Source organism: Medicago truncatula, chromosome 3 (assembly GCF_003473485.1).
Source record: "Medicago truncatula cultivar Jemalong A17 chromosome 3, MtrunA17r5.0-ANR, whole genome shotgun sequence".
Taxonomy (NCBI): Eukaryota; Viridiplantae; Streptophyta; class Magnoliopsida; order Fabales; family Fabaceae; genus Medicago; species Medicago truncatula.
The window spans coordinates 39,244,217-39,262,041 of NC_053044.1; the positions used below are offsets into that span (position 1 = coordinate 39,244,217).

At 31.0% G+C, this 17,825-nt stretch overlaps 1 protein-coding gene across 1 annotated transcript; it reads right to left on the reverse strand.

The window, feature by feature from the left end:
* Nucleotides 1–8,270: 8,270 nt before the first annotated feature.
* Nucleotides 8,271–14,549, reverse strand: LOC25491118 (linamarin synthase 1). Its single transcript, XM_013605629.3, has 2 exons — nucleotides 13,830–14,549; nucleotides 8,271–9,478 (listed from the first exon to the last, which is right to left on the reverse strand). Exons 1-2 carry the CDS (start codon nucleotides 14,323–14,325, stop codon nucleotides 8,535–8,537), a joined length of 1,440 nt encoding a protein of 479 aa, XP_013461083.2. The 5' UTR covers nucleotides 14,326–14,549; the 3' UTR covers nucleotides 8,271–8,534.
* Between the last annotated feature and the right edge of the window lie 3,276 nt (nucleotides 14,550–17,825).

The following is a 17,825-nucleotide window of genomic DNA, read 5'->3' on the forward strand; positions in this document are numbered from 1 at the left end:
TGATAAAAAATAATGACTTGCATTATGACTTTTTTTTATTAAAGGGAAAGAAAAAAACAAGAGACAAGCAAACTAGTCAACCCGTTGCCTCAAAACTCCAGAAGAGTCGGCCAACAAGGTGAGAACTAATTGTGGGAGAGGAGAACTCTACATCATAAAAGCGTCGACATTCATTGCCCAAATTTAGCTAGCCAACTAAATAGTCAATTCAAAGATTTTACCTTCATTTTTTTAGAGTTTCGTGAATAAGTATTCTTTTATTCGCTTGTTAAAAAAAAGTATTCTTTTATTCGTGGACAAGTAGTCAAAAATCTTGATCTTGCCTACCATTCGTGATGGATCAATCCTTTAAATATTTTGCAACGATGTTTCATTAAGGTGTCCTTTGCCTGTTTATGATGTAACATGAATTTTCTCTTTGCTTCTCTTCAGCACACCTTATGCGAGGAAAACATGGAGGTTTTGTTTAATTAAATTCCATTTTAGTTTCTTAAAAAAAAAAAAAACTATCAATTTCTTAAAATAAAAATAAAATAGAGGTGTCCATTATTATAATTTTAAAATGAATATAACAATAGATATTTTTCTTGACAAAAAAAAATGTTTTTTTTTTTTTTTATGTTAGTGACATTAATTAAACAATTATACTTATAATAATAAATACTCTATCTGGTCTCAAATAAGTGAAACTGTAACAATCACATGGGTTCCATCCTCAACGTCGATGGTAGCTGCTTAGGTACTCCTATCCGTGCCGGTTTTGGTGGGGTCATCCTCAACAACCATGGTTTCTACGTACCTTTCCGGCTTTTCAAGACACATCACCCATTCTCCTGATATCCTCTTGGCAGAGCTCACTGCAGTTCACCGTGGCTTGCGTATGACTATTGACATGGGTCTAGATGATTTGATCTGCTACTCAGACTCCCTCCTCTCCATCAATCTCATATCTATTGACACTTCGAGTTATCACACTTATGTGGTTCTCCTTCAAGATATTATAGATCTGCTTCGTAACTGCAATTTGACTCTCCATCATACCTTAAGAGAGAGAAATCAGTGTGCTGACTATATGGCTAAAGATGGGAGCCTCCTCTGAAGATGTTTTATCATGCATCCTTCGCCTCCTGTCGATGACCTTCTCCCTTTGCTGAAGATTGACGCATCACACCTTCTTTTCTGGGTCCTAGCCTCTTTCTCTGTCTGTTGTTCTTTTCTCTATTTGCTGTTCTCTATTTTAGCTTTGCTTCTGTAACCAAAAAAAAAAAAATTGGTAAATATTATTTTTTTCGTATTAATTTAATAATAATATATAGATATATCAACTATTCACGGAAGTTGAAAAAAAAAATATTCATATTTGAGATTGAAACTAGAAGGAGTACTTTCATTTATTTCTTTTAAAATGATTGAGAATATATTCACTAGATCTTCACCTCTTCTGTTGTTATTATCTTGTAGGACAAACCTCGTTATCAAAGGTTGTACACATCACATGTAATAGTTTTTTTTTACAAGATCACATGTGATAGTTGATGACTACTAGTATCATTTTTCGGACCATATGTCTCTTTCTAACACGAGACTTGAGTTTTTTTTGTCTCCAATAAATAACAACAAAATTATTACTTCGTTCAAATACCTTTATAAATAAAAAGTTACCTTTTAAATTTATTGAATAATTGATGCATTTGATCTATATTATCGACCAAATAAATAAATTATTCTATGAATATAAAAACTTATTATTTTTATTTATAATAGTAATCGAATGAACTATAATTTAAATGTGAGTAGTTTTGGTCTCATATGGACTTTCAAATTGACTAAATGAATGATATGAAGAAATAAACATAAGTTGGTCTTGTTGATAAGAATTTGACTTATAATTGTAAATGTGTGTCTTTTTGGCTTCTTCAACAATAAAAAATCATAAATGTGTGGATTAAGTTCTCGCTGTCAAAATGAAGATCTTACTGATGAGTATACGTCAGCGCAATTTGAACATTTAGACTTATCATATAATTTTGGCAAAATTACACTTTTAGATTCTTAACTTAATTTCAGGTAACATCTTGGTCTTTTATCTTTTTTTCATTTCAATTTGGTCGTTTTTGTCCATTTTCAAATACATTTTCAAGCTTCAAATCTTATATTCTTATGCAAACATAGACGAGGATCATAGATTTGAAGACTGAAAGAGCATAAGAAAATAAAATCATGAATTTTAAGCTTAAAAATTCATATGAAAATGGACAAAAATGACCAAATTGAAATGAAAAATAGATAAAGGACCAAACTGTTACCTGAAATTAAGTTAAGGAACTAAAAGTGTAATTTTACCTATAATTTTTTTAATTAAAAAAATATACATTTATTAAATGTTTAAATACGAAGATCGTGTCTAGATCTACTATTAGGATCCAAGTGTTTAATCCCTTGCTATTGTGTTTATAATGTTTTAAGTGGTGATATAATGTTCGAGTCTCTTCATAACGTTAGTAAAATGTACACTTATTAAAATGGTGAATCTCTTGATCATTATTCTAATGTATAATAGAAAATGTTAATTTTAAGACAAATTTATATAATGTGAAATAGGAAATTGTGCATTCTCTCTGTTCAAAAGTTAAATATTTATTCTTTGAGGTGACAACTAGGGTATCCATGGAAGAATGATGGGTAATTTATCCCAACCAATACACATTAGCCACATAAGCATATTTTTAAGTGGTATCCATGAACTATCTTGACCCCACCAACAAATTGCTCATTTTCATTGGTTGGTGGGTAAATTATCCACTATTCTTCAAAGCTAATCTAAAAAAAACCATTTTTAAGACATAATTTATTTTTTTAACTTCTTTAAAGCACAAGTTAGCAGAATTAACGTATAATTATTGAAGTGATGTAAAATCATTGGCCAAGGAATCAAACATTTATGTGGGAGTACTATCAAATCAAATCAAACGATGAAATGTGCAATTATTTCAGTTCCACGACAGAAATAAGAGCAACCCTGTCCAGGGGCCACATCATGTTTACATAGAAGATTCACGAATGTTGGGAGAAAAGGAAAGAAAGAAAAATCTTTACTGTGAAAAGAAGTATCACCAAATTTTTCTCTTTTAATTTGCACTATACCAGACGCATGTGGTTCTCCCTAGTCCCTACCAGATTGTATGAATCAAACAGTAATTGTACTTTGATCTTCCATCTGTTTGCCTAAAAAAAAAGTAACTGTTGTGCTTTAAAATAAGGGAACTTCTACGATACACTCGTAAATAGAGGTGTATCGGTACTCTTGCTTCATAAATCTATAAATTAATGATCAATTTTATCAAATAAATAGTTATTTGTCGGCATTTATATTTTAAAAAATATGATTTCCGAAGAAAAACGCATCATTCATTGTTTATAAGAATCATAGTAATTTTTTACATATTATCGTATAAAGTAATCAAAGTTCTCTATTATGAGCGATAAAAATTAAAAAAAAAATATTTCTTTTACACTTTTGATGAATAAGATTTAATATTATAACTATAAATGATAAAAAATAATATTTTTCTTCAAAAAAACAACTCATTTACCTATAAAATTAAAGGGTTGGTGTACCGATACACTCAAATATGTTGGATGTACCGTAGAATTTACCTTAAAATAAACTATATGCAAATTATGGCAAATATACATAAACTTATACGTAAAATAAATGAAAAGAAAATAATATAGAAAGTTAATGACTGTGACAGTTTTTTATCAGCGAAATAAATAAATACTACTCAAAATCTTGTAAAGTTTTCAATGCACACGATTTAGGTTTTAAAATTTGTATTGTTACTTCATGAATATGGGATTACACCCCAAGTTAATTTGATGAAAATCAGCCAAAACAAACCAACCTTTTGCTTGTTGGTAAATATTTAATACTAGGAAGAATTATTTTTTTTTAGACAAATTTTATGAAAACATTTGAACTCATATTTATAAGAATCAAAATTTGTAAAATCTTATAATTTTATATTTAATACTTTACACAATAACAAAATAAAAGTTGTCAATCTTGACGAAAAAAGTGGCTGTCAATAAAAAATAAAATTTATTTTTTGGGTTCAAAATATACTATATCATGAAGGTTAAAATCAATTGTCTGCTATATTAATTAATTATTTACAAATTATATTTCTATTTTGGTTTTTAGTATAGGTCAACATGACTCGTATATATGGAAATATATGTATAGTTAAACTTAAATGGTTCATGCCTTACCCGGATAGACGTTGTCAAAATAGAGATATTTTTTGTAAAAAATAAATTATGATATTGATCGTAGTTTCTTACTTATTAATTATTATAAATATAAACATGTTCCCTTCAAAATAATAATATAAACATTTAGATAATTAATATAAAAGTGTTCAAATCTTGTAAAAAAAGACTTGCTAACAAGTGTCTTAAAACATTTGTTAAGAATTCAAAAATGAAAAAAGATTGATAACTTTCATATAAATAATTTTTTTTTTTGGTGTTTCAAGGTATTGAATACAAATATCCTAAGAAAAAAATTATTTTAAACTTCTTTTGCTAGCTTTTTAAAACTAAAAGTGTTCAAATATATAATTAGATGTGCTTCTGCTCTCCATGCTGAAATCATGTAATCATGTTATCCTTCCTGGTCTTAGATGTGCTCATGATCTAAATTCCCATGGTGCAGTTCGGATGGTCCAATCATAAGCTTCTCCTCAATCACAATTCAAATATCTCTTCTTGATGACAATGGAATTAGTCAGCTTGATGTATCATATCTTAGGTCTTTTAATTCAGAATGATTCAAGGGGTAGCTTCCCCCATTTTGTTTAGCATCTTTCGTAATAATAGTTTTTTTTTGGGTGTTACAACGTAACAAAGCAAAAGAAAAAAAAAAAAAAAACTAAAATATCTAGTTTGTCTCTAGAAGGATAGAGTCTAAGTAAGTGAGACGAGTAGGCAGAATAGACAGTCTTTAGCCATAAAGTCAGCACATATATGCTGCTCCGTCATAATGTGAACTAAATTTAAAGTCTCATAATGGAAGATGATGACATCTTGTCATTACGTAATTTTTAGGACTTATTTTGACAATTTTGTTAGAGTTCTGTGCAATATGGAGTATCCAGGGGTGTTAAAAGTAAAGATTTTAGAAGAACTGAAAGCAACCAATCGTGTCACGATTTTCACTACTATGACGCGATTTTGTGACCAGAGAGGCATGTTTTTGAGCTGCTGAAATCGTGATACGATTTTTAGTTGCGCGCTACGATTTTGAGGAAGGATCTGGAAGGAATCTAGGGTTTTGAAGAAATCGTGGTGCGATTCTTTACTACCGTAGCGCGATTTTACGCGCATCCAGACTTGCCTATTTAAGCTGAAGTCAGTTCCAAACACAAGGGTTACGATTTTGGAGAGCTAAAGTGCAATTTTGATTCCCAGAAGACTGCAGAAGAGGAGATTTCATCATCTCTAATTCAGTTTATGTATGTTTTAATTCTTCCATTGATTATGCTATTTGTAAACTCAATTATGAGTAGCTAAATCTCTTAGAGATTAGGTCTGAGATGATTCCTTGTAACCCTAATTGATCCATGTTCCTGCGAAACTCTATTTATTATTAATGACAATCTAGTTTTTATTCAATTCAATTGTTCTTAATGCTTTTTATATCTTGATCAAATATAAAAACAAATGACTACTGAGTCTAGCTTTCAACTTAGACCTAATTGAGTTGTTCTAATAAACATGGTTAGTCTAGGAATGAATAATCGTTTGTTAATGATATTAGGTTAACGTGCTTAAAATCTTCAAAGATTATTAGACCACCTAAGGAATTAGGGGTTGTAGTTTGAGAAGAGGGTCCTAACTCAAGGGATTGATTAGGACTATTTTGTTAACTATCGTAGAACTAGAAAATCATTAATACGAAAAGGTGCAGTATACAAATTAGGGGAACATCGATGATTCGAAAGACCTGATCTCATCTCTCTCCATATTTTCTTAATCAATCTTAATTTCTGTTGTTATTTTTATGCAACAAACAAACCAACTGCCTAGTGGCAAATCAAAATAACTTTTATACATCCTATTTTACAACATAATTGAATTATTGAGATTAAAATCAGTCTTTGTGGGAACGATATTTTTACTACTTCGATAGTTTTGGTACACTTGTCAATTGTCTATCAGAAGGTATTCGAGATTTCTAATAACACAGAGGCATAAATATGGAAAATTGCATTTTCCAAATTATGAATAAGATTTACCGCTTCTAAAGAGACACTCACAAATAATATTTGTATAGCCAAATAACAAGTTGCAATCCCAAATTAAATAGCATTCCACCAAGAGTGCATCGACATCATTTTCAAAGTGAGTGAATCCTCCTATCCAGCTACCATCATGGCCCAAAATGACTTACACAAATTCCAGCTCCTGTTCTTTATGGCCTCACTGTCTCACAACAAATCACCCATGACGGCGTCACCCACTTCCAAAGATGCAAACTCTGGCGAACTAAGCTCTTCTATACATCATTCATTATAGGATGTGATTCACATTGTAGTAACATAATATGACAGTATGACTCATAATTTGAATGCAAACTATTTAGTACAATAATAAACACTTAAATTAATCTCTCTCACAATTTTATATACCAAAGTTAGCTGACTTATACGTTGCTAATAGTCCGATTATTAATTATTATTTTTTGTGGTAAAGATAATATTTTTTTAGAGAAACGTATTTATTTATAACATTTCATTAGGGAAATTGCTACTTTTAGCAGCGAAAGTTTCCCGATAGATACTCCATGCATCATAAAAAAACTGCGCCATTATCTCCCATGATTTCCGACCGGCAATACTCTTTCATTAGACATCAAATTAATAATGACCAATGCTAAATCTCGCGAGAGTTGGTATCTCGAATGGATTGCGAATCCACCAGATTGGTTGTAATCACATTCTGCATTGATATTTCCCTGTAAATAAGGAAGTGGGGTCATGCTGCAAGCCTTTTAAAAGCAACACGTCAACATCGCGGAATTTCACAATGGAATTATTCGCTTGGAATAGCATTGCTCATTAAAAATACATATCAATAAATCAACAAAGACATAAAAGCTAGTTAAAGATATGATTACAAGTGTCAAAACATGAACGATATTATTCGTTTGCCTCAAAGTAAACTCCACGTGCATGGAAATAATATTTAGCAATGGTACTAACTATTACTAGTGTATCATCTTCTAGCCTACTTGTGAGAGTCTTTCAACGTGATTGTTTGTTGACTATTAGCAAATTACCAACTAGACATTGGCGGGTATAAGTTGTGGGCCTAAGGCGGCAGCCTCAGCAGCGTTGCCATATCTAAATTATTGGTGTTGGTTTGGATCATTAGAGTGTGTTTTTTCTCTAAGTCTCAAGTTTAATTTTCGTCCATGTCACTTTTAGTTTTTAAAAACAGACCACTGTCAATTATATCATGTGCTATAACGACATCACAAGCAACACATACCACCTCTTTTTAACATGATCCCTTTCTTCAATTGTGCATACACAATCGACAGCCACATCGAAGGCATCTACCTTTCATATTTTAGAATTCGAATAGAGCTCGCGAAAAACTCATAGAATAGACAAAGTAATGATCGAAATTATTTGCACTTATCTATCAACATAAGTCTTTTTTAGAGGTATTATATAGGCAATTGCATTTTTGGTCCCTTAACTATTTAGGTAGTATCGCTTTGGTTTCTTAATTAAAATTCGATTTATTTTGGTCCCTTAATTAAAATTCGATTTATTTTGGTCCCTTAACTTCTCTACGTGACACATTTTGGTCATTTTCGTTAGTTTTAATTCAAAAACGTTAGTTTTCTTCATATTTTTTTGGAATTTTTCTGGGATTCTTGTTGTTGAAGGTTGATGGAGATGATATGAAGATGAAAAAGAGGAGAAGAAGATGAAGAAAACCTAACGTTTTTGAATTAAAACTAACAGAAAGGACCAAAATATGTGATGGAGAGAAGTTAAGGGATCAAAATAAATCGAATTTAAATTAATGGACCAAAGCGATACTACCTAAATAGTTAAGGTACCAAAAATGTAATTTAACCTATTATATAATAAATTTTAAGATTAATGTATCATATTTTATTTGGTCATCAAACGTTAAATTGAGACATAGCATGATACAATTTGTTTTTCCTTGAGAAATAAGTACAATACAAATACCAACAAAATATTACACTTCCAAATCAATCAAACGAGTTGTGCAACAAAGAACATAATCAAAGATAAATAAAGCAGCATTAGTTACAATTGCCTATGTGATTACATGAACCAACCATTGTAACATTATGAGAAAATGAAGACACCCTCTCCATACACTAATGCAAGATAGCCAACATGAGAATGATTGCAGCTGAAATAAGAAATACTTAAACACAGTAATAAAACAAGATAAATTTCATATTAGACCAATAATAATAAGACTCAAAAAGCATTGTGACGAAGAACCTCTGTAATTAACTTATGGAAATTAGTGTATGATGATCCTCCAAAATCATTAGCCTTTTTAGCTTTCTTCTTCCACTCTATGCTCTTTTGTTTCATTTGTTTTCCCTTTTCTCCTTTCATCATTTCCAGTACAAGTTCTGTTATCTCTTCCCTTTTTACATCATTGTTAATTTCCATTCCTACTTTCCAAGTGTCGCATAAATACTTGCAATTTGTTTGTTGCTCAGCAAAGAAGGGCCAACAAATAGTAGGAACACCTGAAGAAATGGTTTCAATTGTAGAATTCCAACCACAATGAGTTAGAAAAACCCCAACTGATGGATGAGCAAGCACTTGGTCTTGCATGCACCAACTAGTTATGTATCCTCTATCCTTAACTTCATCTAGAAAATCTTGTGGCAAAGTTGAAATTTCTTCACCCATTACTACATCTGGTCTCATTATCCATAAAAATGGTAATTTACTATTTGCTATTCCCCAAGCAAATTCTTTCAAGTGATGATCTGTCATAACAGTTACACTTCCATAATTAACGTACAAAACTGAGCAAGGTTTCCATTTATTCAACCATTTTGTGCATTCTAGGTCACTTTTCCATAAACTTGAACCATTTGCCTTAAAACCATGTTCCTTTTTAGGAAAGTTGCTACCAAGCATGTGAAGTGGACCAATGCTATATATGTTAGGGTTTTTGGTCTTAAGTGTAGCAATGACTTCATCTTCTAATTCTTCAAATGTGTTGATTATAATTGTTGATGATCTCAAACAGTTTTGTGACTCAGAACCCATGAAATCAAACATAATATCATTTAGATCAGTGACTCTCATGAAGCTTGGAAGGTCTTTTAATTTGATATCTTTCATTCCTGAGATCCAATCTATACTTGTTTCCAAGGTGCCATCGCAAACAAAATGTTCATCTAAAAATTTGACAAAATTAAGTTACTACAAATATAAAGTTTAATGATATGAATTCCAAATAATGTCATCTAAAAATTTAGGGACCATAATGCTAAATTCTTAGGAGCTTTTACTCCAGAATATAGGGCATCAGAATGCTTTGTTTTCTAAGTTTTATGATGTGATGTATGTCATTGTAAAGGCCAAAGAGATATGTTGAAGAAAACTCTAGATAAAGAGGATTCTCAAGTAGTGGTGTGTTAGCATACGATGACGAGGAAAATTTGGTTCCTTGGAGGTTTAGAAGAAGATGGAGAAACTGCGCCGATTGGGCTAAGACCAATTGTATTTTATGTTCTCACACTTTAGAGAGGGGAAATATGTAGCTAATGCATTAGCAAGATTTGAACTTAATCTTGTAAATGTACATTGGTGGTTTTTCTTGCCAAGTTTTGGTAGACCTTTACTTACTTTGTTAGATTTCTTCTTAGTTTGCCAAACTATATATATATATATATATATATATATATATATATATATATATATATATTTTGGTAGATAGAAAGAAATGGCAAAACTATTATAAGCTCACACACATAAGTGGAGGTACTGATGTTCGACCCCGATCATGGCATCTGGTCTAACAATTTCGGCATTTTGTCAGTCGAGCTAAGACTTCTTGATCAAACTGTGTATAAAATTATCAAACTATGTATATTTAATTGTAATTAATTGGGTTTTTGTTTGGTCCCCCAATTTTTGTAATTCATCTCTTGTTTAATAAAATTGTTGACTTTTATAAAAAAAAAGTGCGCATTGTGTTTAATTAAAAAAAATATTTAAAGTATGTCACACTATTTAAAGAGAAATGATATTTGAACAACCATTTTATGATAATTTTTAACAACTTTCTCTTTCATACTCACATAATGTTATCATCTCTCTTCATTTTTCTCTCTCCATTGTTTTTAACCAATAAGAAGAGAGAAAAACAAAGTTGTCACCAAAGTTGTCATGAAATAGATGTACAAATATGATTGCTCCTATTTAAAACCTCTATAACATAATGCCCTTTTGAAGTGCGAACAATCAAAACAAGTGGTATATAATTCAGGCGTGTCAAAATGGACGGATTTGGATGATAATGGACGAAGATATTTTATTTTGTCACCCTATTAACCCCTCACCCACCCTCTAAATGTCCCATTTTACCAAGTTAGAATTATATAATCGGAAGCATATTTGACATTTTTGGATTATAAAATCCAAATTGTGTTTGCCTAGTTTTGTTCATATTAAACTCAAGTTATTATAATGATATATTTTAAAATTGACAATAAAACTTAATAATTTATCACATTTTAGTAAATGAACATAATTTCATAACACATATACATTATCACAACACTGTGTACTATAAAATGTTGGCAACTAAAACGAAATATGTAGCATAAAAATATGGACAGGAGAAGGTCGACCTACTCAAACGCACCATTAAAAGAATTTGGGAACACACTTGATGGAGAAGGAGAAGGTCGACCTACTCTAAACAATCCCCGATCCAAAGAGATTATCTATAATACAGGATGGAGAGGAACAACCCCCTTTGACTATTTGTTAGTATATTTTGAAGGGACTGATCGAGTTAGACGTTTCCTTAGTCATATCTTTTCGCGATACTCGGGATAGTTTCATTCGGCTAAGGATCTACGGAAAAAATCAGGGCTTGCATGTATAGACCATTATGAAAAAGTTAGTTTGGTTGATTCATGATATTGTTTATATTTAATAATGATGTTTTATGTTGATGTATTTTGTTGTTGAATCATCTTTTTTGAAATTGTTATGTTTCATATAATGGCAGCTTTTTTTCTATTTCATGTGCTCTAGACATGATTCAAATTATATTATCTGAAACATGTCATACCCCCAAATCATAACTTTTAACACCGTCCATGCATATTTTAAATTATATAATATGAACCAATATTTAGCAATAATTCAGATTATATATAATTCGAAATGGTCTAAAATTTAGAACTTGGCATTACATGTAAGGTTTGGACAATTTATGGTGTCTTTAATACATAAACTATTTTTCATACTATATGTAATATTTCTTATACTGCACACCACATATGAGAAGGGTAGTATTGTTCTTGAGATAAGAACCATTTTTTAGCAGTCAAACTTTAAAGTTTCCTTCTATATTTTGGTTTCAAGTATTTTTCTATGATCCATAACTATTTTGAAGATCAAGGACAACATCAGTGTTTATGTTTTAGTTTGGATTAGTTTGAGACAAAGACTCATTATCTTATAACATGAGCTTCAATTTGATTTAGATTGCTTTCTTGATAAAATCCAATTTGATTAAACGCAATTAAGACGATATTGGTTCATTTATTCTAGAAAAAAAAAATTATATTGGTTCTTTTCTTTTTTACCAAGTAGTTGGGGGGGTTAGAAATCCACATTTTTAAGGTGGAATAAGTGGGATGACCAACTCTGATCCCTGCATATATTATGCAATGTCTCTATCAATATGCTCACGGGATCGTCTCATTCTGATTTTACCGAAGCATAATTACTACTTGCTTATATTATGACAAATGATTTATACAAACTAAATAACGAATAAATACGAAGAATTAATTATGTTGAAACATATTTATTAAAAAAATTATGTTGAAACATACTATAAAAAAAATTATAATAAACTAGTATTATTAAAAATAAAATTAACAAATGAAAAAATAATGCAACATTTCATACTAATTATATAAAAAGATAAATATTACAACTTATATATTTTGTTGGGTTTGGTGCAGTTTGGATTCAAAAATAATAATTAAAAAATCCATTCAGATCGATCCAAACGTACCTTTCCGCAGAAAGTTCATAAAAAAGTCCAAACGCACCTTTCCACAAAAGTTTATTAAAGGCTTAATCAATCTGCCGGTCCCTTAACTTATTTCTTTTATTCAATTTGGTCCAATTTTGATAATTTTAATCCAAAAAAAAAACAAACCGTTGGATTACGAATGTCTATCAGATTTTACAGTGTATCACCAACACCTAATTTATTTACTTTCTTCTTCTTCTTCCCTCTCTTCATCTACATTCATCCTTCATCATCTTCATAATTTTTTTTTCTACATCATCTTCATATACCCCTTCTTTTCTTCTTCCCTGTTCTTCAACGCAAGTTCACCTGCACACCCAAATTCTTCCCTCACGTAAACACTCCTTCACACCCAAAATCTCCTTCACCAAACCAAAATTCTCATCTAAAACCAAATAAAAACTAAAATCTTCTTCATCCCACCTCTTTATACCCATTTCTTGTCTTCCATCCATGTTTAATTCAATTAATTTCATTCCCTTAAAACACTCTTCTCACCACCATTGTCACTACCACCACCACCACCACCTTCTCCATCCAAAAGCTTAGGTGATGGGTCGATGTTTTTCTTAAAAATCAGTGTGTTAAATGCTGAGGGAAGAAAAAGGTTTCTAAAGAGAGAAGAAAAGAGGGAAGAGGCGCCGTGGTGAATGAATTTGTCATGCTGGTTTCGATTTTTCTCCGACGATATTCCGACAAATAGTGTCATTTTGCACTCTGAAATTGCAGTGATTCGTTTTTAATTTGGATCTTGAAAACTTATTGTTTGATTTTGATTTTGATCTTAGCAATCTGAACAATATTGTTTCATTTTTATTCTGAAAAAAATCGGTGATGAAACCTTCGAATTTGAGATCTGGATTTTGAAATTTAAGAGATGAATCCTTCAAATTTGGGATGGTAACGGTGATGGAGGAAGTGGATTAAAGAGGAAGGAGTGACTACATGATGTCAGCGACGGCGGCGGAGATTCGGAGAACAGTACACCATATGCGTTGTTGAAAGGAAGAAGAAGGAAGATGAGGGTATTTTTGTCCATTCTCATGCCATTTTGCTAATTTGATGAAGATGATGAATGATGAATGTAGATGAAGATGAGGGAAGAAGAAGAAGAAAGTAAATAAATTAGGTGTTGGTGATACACTGTAAAATCTGATAGACATTCGTAATCCAACGGTCTGTTTTTTTTTTAGATTAAAATTATCAAAATTGGACCAAATTGAATAAAAGAAATAAATTAAGGGACGTGTTTGAGAAAGTTAAGACTTATGGGACTAAATTGAATAAAAGAAATAAGTTAAGGGACCGGCAGATCAATTAAGCATTTATTAAAAAACATCCAATAAAATTCAAGCTTGTATGGTATGTGATATATTATTTTTGTTGGATTGATTTGACGTATTTATTTGGATTAGCTCATAGCATAATAAAATATGAAAAGATGCAATGAAGAGAGATAGATGTACCTTGGAATGGAAGAATGCCTCTTTTGACAAGTTCATCATAATGCAAATATCCCACAAACCCACAAGCAGAAGCAGTCCAAAACTGTATTTCTTGAATGCCCAAATCTCTTGCTACTCTTCCAGCAAAACCAAAAAGACCATCAGCAATAATGCAAGTAACTGGAATATGTGGTGATGAAGTATTAAGCTTATTGAGAAGCTCTTTGAAAGGAGCATAACAATTTTTTCTAGTTGCATCACACAACGTTGGAATATCTTGTGTTGCATCTTTATTAAAAGGAGGCAAACCATCAGGTATGGTCTCAAATTGAAAATCTGGTAGACCATTCATATAATCTTGTCCAAGTGAGTTTACCAAACGTTTGTGGTTGAATTCAGTGTTCACAAAGGTTATGTGGAAACCGTTGCAACGCAGGAGTTTAGCTAGTTGCATTAAGGGATTAACATGACCCTGTGCTGGGTATGGCACTAATACAGCATGTAGCTTTTGGTCCATTTTAATTTGGTGGGGTGGGATTGTTATTTTGGGAGGTTGAAATATCAATTCTAGACCGGAGAAGAACTTGTACAATGGTTGTAGGTTTAGTTTTCCTTTGTCGTTTATATAATGTAATGTTAAGTATAATGTTAGGGAATATCCTTATTGTTTTTGTTAATAAAAAATGTTAGGGAATATCCTTTTTGTTTTTTATTGATAAATGTTTGGGAATATCCTTATTGTAGGATTAAAATATCGATGTATATGAATCTATGATAATTGTCTTGAGATGGCTTGTCTTATTTTTTATTTTATGCTTTTGGTTTAAGAATAAAGGGATAGCAAATTTTCATTATCGACTGAGTAAGTAACAGCTGTTAAAAAATACTTATCAAAAGAAGTATCTTTTGACACCCTTAACATATTTGTGAACTATTATCAAAAAGACATTTTAATGTTATGCTCATAAAGCACTTCTCCTAATTTTTAGTTTCGTATTTGAGAGGTTGTGGACCATCATATGACATATAGTTCAATGCCCCATCCTAAATAAGGGAGTTCCTTTGATGGTTTAGGGAAACCATGTGCCTTGCACACAGACGAATAATAACTTTCGAGCGGTTTAAAGAAGGGACGGTTCCTATTAGTATAAAAGAAAAGGTTGGCTTCAAAGGAGATTGGGACTTTTTGACATAACCACAAACACATCACCACCCTCACTATAACAACATCGGTAGGGATAGAAAGGATCCTACTTACAACAAATACTCCATCCGTTTCTAAATATAAGCAAATTTTACTTTTTATGTTTATTCAATTAATCATGCATGTGGTTCATAATATGAACCACATACATTATTAATTAAATGAATCTAAAAAGTAAAATTTACTTATATAGAAAGAGGGGGAGTACAAAGTATATATAGGTTGAAGTTTCTCTTGTATTTCTTTAATTTTTTTTTTGCTAATGAAAAATACAATTGAAAGATTACACTAGATCCGTTAAGTTGAAGATGTATGCATCTTAAATAAATCTTCACCGTTAATCACTAACTTCTGATTTGTGAACACTTATTTGTTTTCATAAATTTGTTTGTTGTTTACGAATACTTTGGCCTACAAATGAAAAACGCAACTAGTACTACCAGTATAGGGTTGGGAATAGGCTAGACGACTTACAGGGATCTATGGTCAGGTCTGTTTTGGTCTGGCCTGTTTAGTGGATAGGCCTAAGCTTAGACATTTTAGAAAGCTTGTTTAGTTAAATAGGTCAGGTTGAGACTTCCAGAAAAGTCTGTTAAGCCTAATAGGCCGGCCTATTAATACCTATTTATTAATTTATATATATATATATTAAAATAATTGCATACATTAAAAATATAAACATATTTTTTTCTCTATCTATTAGTCCCTTAACAGGCTTTTAAGTAGGCTTTATGACATGTTTAACCTATTTAGTAGGTCAAATGACTATTTGATGGCCTTAATGTGAAGTAGGCCTGTAAGTAGGCTTTCAGGCCGGTCCAGACTTTTAAATAGGTCAGGCCAGGCCAAGAAAAACGGCCTATGATAGGCCATAGGTCAGACTTAGGCTTGTAAATTTTTTCGTAGGGCAGGTTGAGATCCATCAAAGCCTGGTTTGATCTGACCTGTTTTCACCCCTACTGGTAGATGAAGTCAACTAATCACATGACTGTGACAGAGTATCAAAGTCAATGAATTTCATAAAAAGTCAATGGAATTAATAATTAACATTGAATCTAATAATAGTAATCACTATAATTTGTTTATTCAAAAAAGAGTTAGTACCTGAACACGTCTCTATTAAGAAATTAGAAAATAAACCAAAAGAGGAAGAGAACAGAGATACAAAAGATGATAGAGTATTTTGTCAAAAAATCAAGATGACTCATCATGTGATATGTATAGGGGCGGATCCAAGAATTTTTTTAGCGTGACTGAAATTTATTCAGATAAAAGACTGTAAATAATGATGTTAGACTCAAATATAAACACCATCGTAAAAGTTTAGTATTCTCTTCATCAAATCTATTATAATTATTAAATTTCTACAAGTGCAAGTCTACAACAAACACATCGTAAAAGTTTATTATTCTCTTTAACCAAAAAAAAAAAGTTTATTATTCTCTTTATCAAACTTAGCATTGAACTTCTTCAAGTGCAAGTCTACGACACTAAACAAGCAATCATGCCTATATTTCTCTAATATTTAGCATTTTATTTTGTAATATTTTATTGCTTATTAGTAAAAGTCTATTGATGCTTAATTTTTTTCCATATTTTTTGCATCTTTTATATGCATATAATATGACATCTATTAAAAAAAAGTCCCAATCCGTTTTCAAAAATAAAAAGTTATCGTACCTCCATTTATTTATATTAACTTGCATACGGAGAAGCATACCAACCTGCATAATCAACATGAAAGTTTACAAAAGACCAAGTTAAATTAGTACAAGAACCAAGACAAAGAAGAAGAAAAGACCTTTTTAATTTAACCCTTTTCAATTTCAATATATATATATATATATATATATATATATATATATATTTTAATCAGCAAATTTTATTAACAACGAGAAGCTGCAAGAAGCAACCAACCTCGCAACAAAAAGGACAATACAATAAGGTACAACAAGGTGCCGCATATAGACGGAACACCAGAAGAAGTCACCAACGCCAAAAAAGATAGCAACAAGCGGTTTGAGAATAAATAAGAAAGTAATTGATAAATAAATAAGAAAGTAATTGATAGTTAAAAAATATTTTATCAATTGATTTTATAAAGAAAATTGTTAGTTTAATACAGTTTGAGAATATTTTAAATCAATTAAGCGTTATTTACTTATTTATTACTGGCCCCCAAACTAATGTTAATATGTAGTACACAAAACAAAGGAAAAGAATAAGGTTATTATTTTTTCCATCCTATTTTTTTCGTTTCAAAATACTATTTGCTATGTAATTGATATCGATGGTCTATGCTGACTATCATGCGATTTCTACAAAAACTACAAAACAATTTTAGGGATCGTATAAATGGGTAACACTGACCATGATATCTTTTAAACCAATCAAAAACTAAAAAAAAGGAAAATTTCTTGAATGGGTGACAATTGAAGAATAAATGAAAATGTTGAAGGATACAAGCCTATTTATAGACATAATATGTCCCAAGATCGTAAATTGGGACAAAGGAAACATGTTTAGCATTTAAAACTCAATTATTACACCACAAACCGTACAAACCTTTGATCTAATGTCACCGTCCACAATTCAATGGTAAAAACTAAGGAACATAACTTCTTTTACATACGCCCTTGGAAAGAATTTGGATCCTTCTTGCACACTCTTGCATGGTTATAATTCCTTCTACACTTACTTTCAGCCGTTCACCCACTTTTTTTTTCTCTCTTTTAAGATATTTTTTTCTTTATTTTTTCTTTGTGAGTTAACCACCAACTGTTAGATTAGAAAAACTAGAGAGACGAATGAAG

What these genes read in the sequence shown, in the direction of transcription:
- LOC25491118 (XM_013605629.3), bottom strand. Translation starts at nt 14,325, where the DNA reads ATGGACCAAAAGCTACATGCTGTATTAGTGCCATACCCAGCACAGGGT. An exon ending in AGGCATTCTTCCATTCCAAG is followed by an intron (nt 9,479 to 13,829) that starts GTACATCTATCT and finishes TCAAATTTTTAG; the next exon opens with ATGAACATTTTGTTTGCGAT.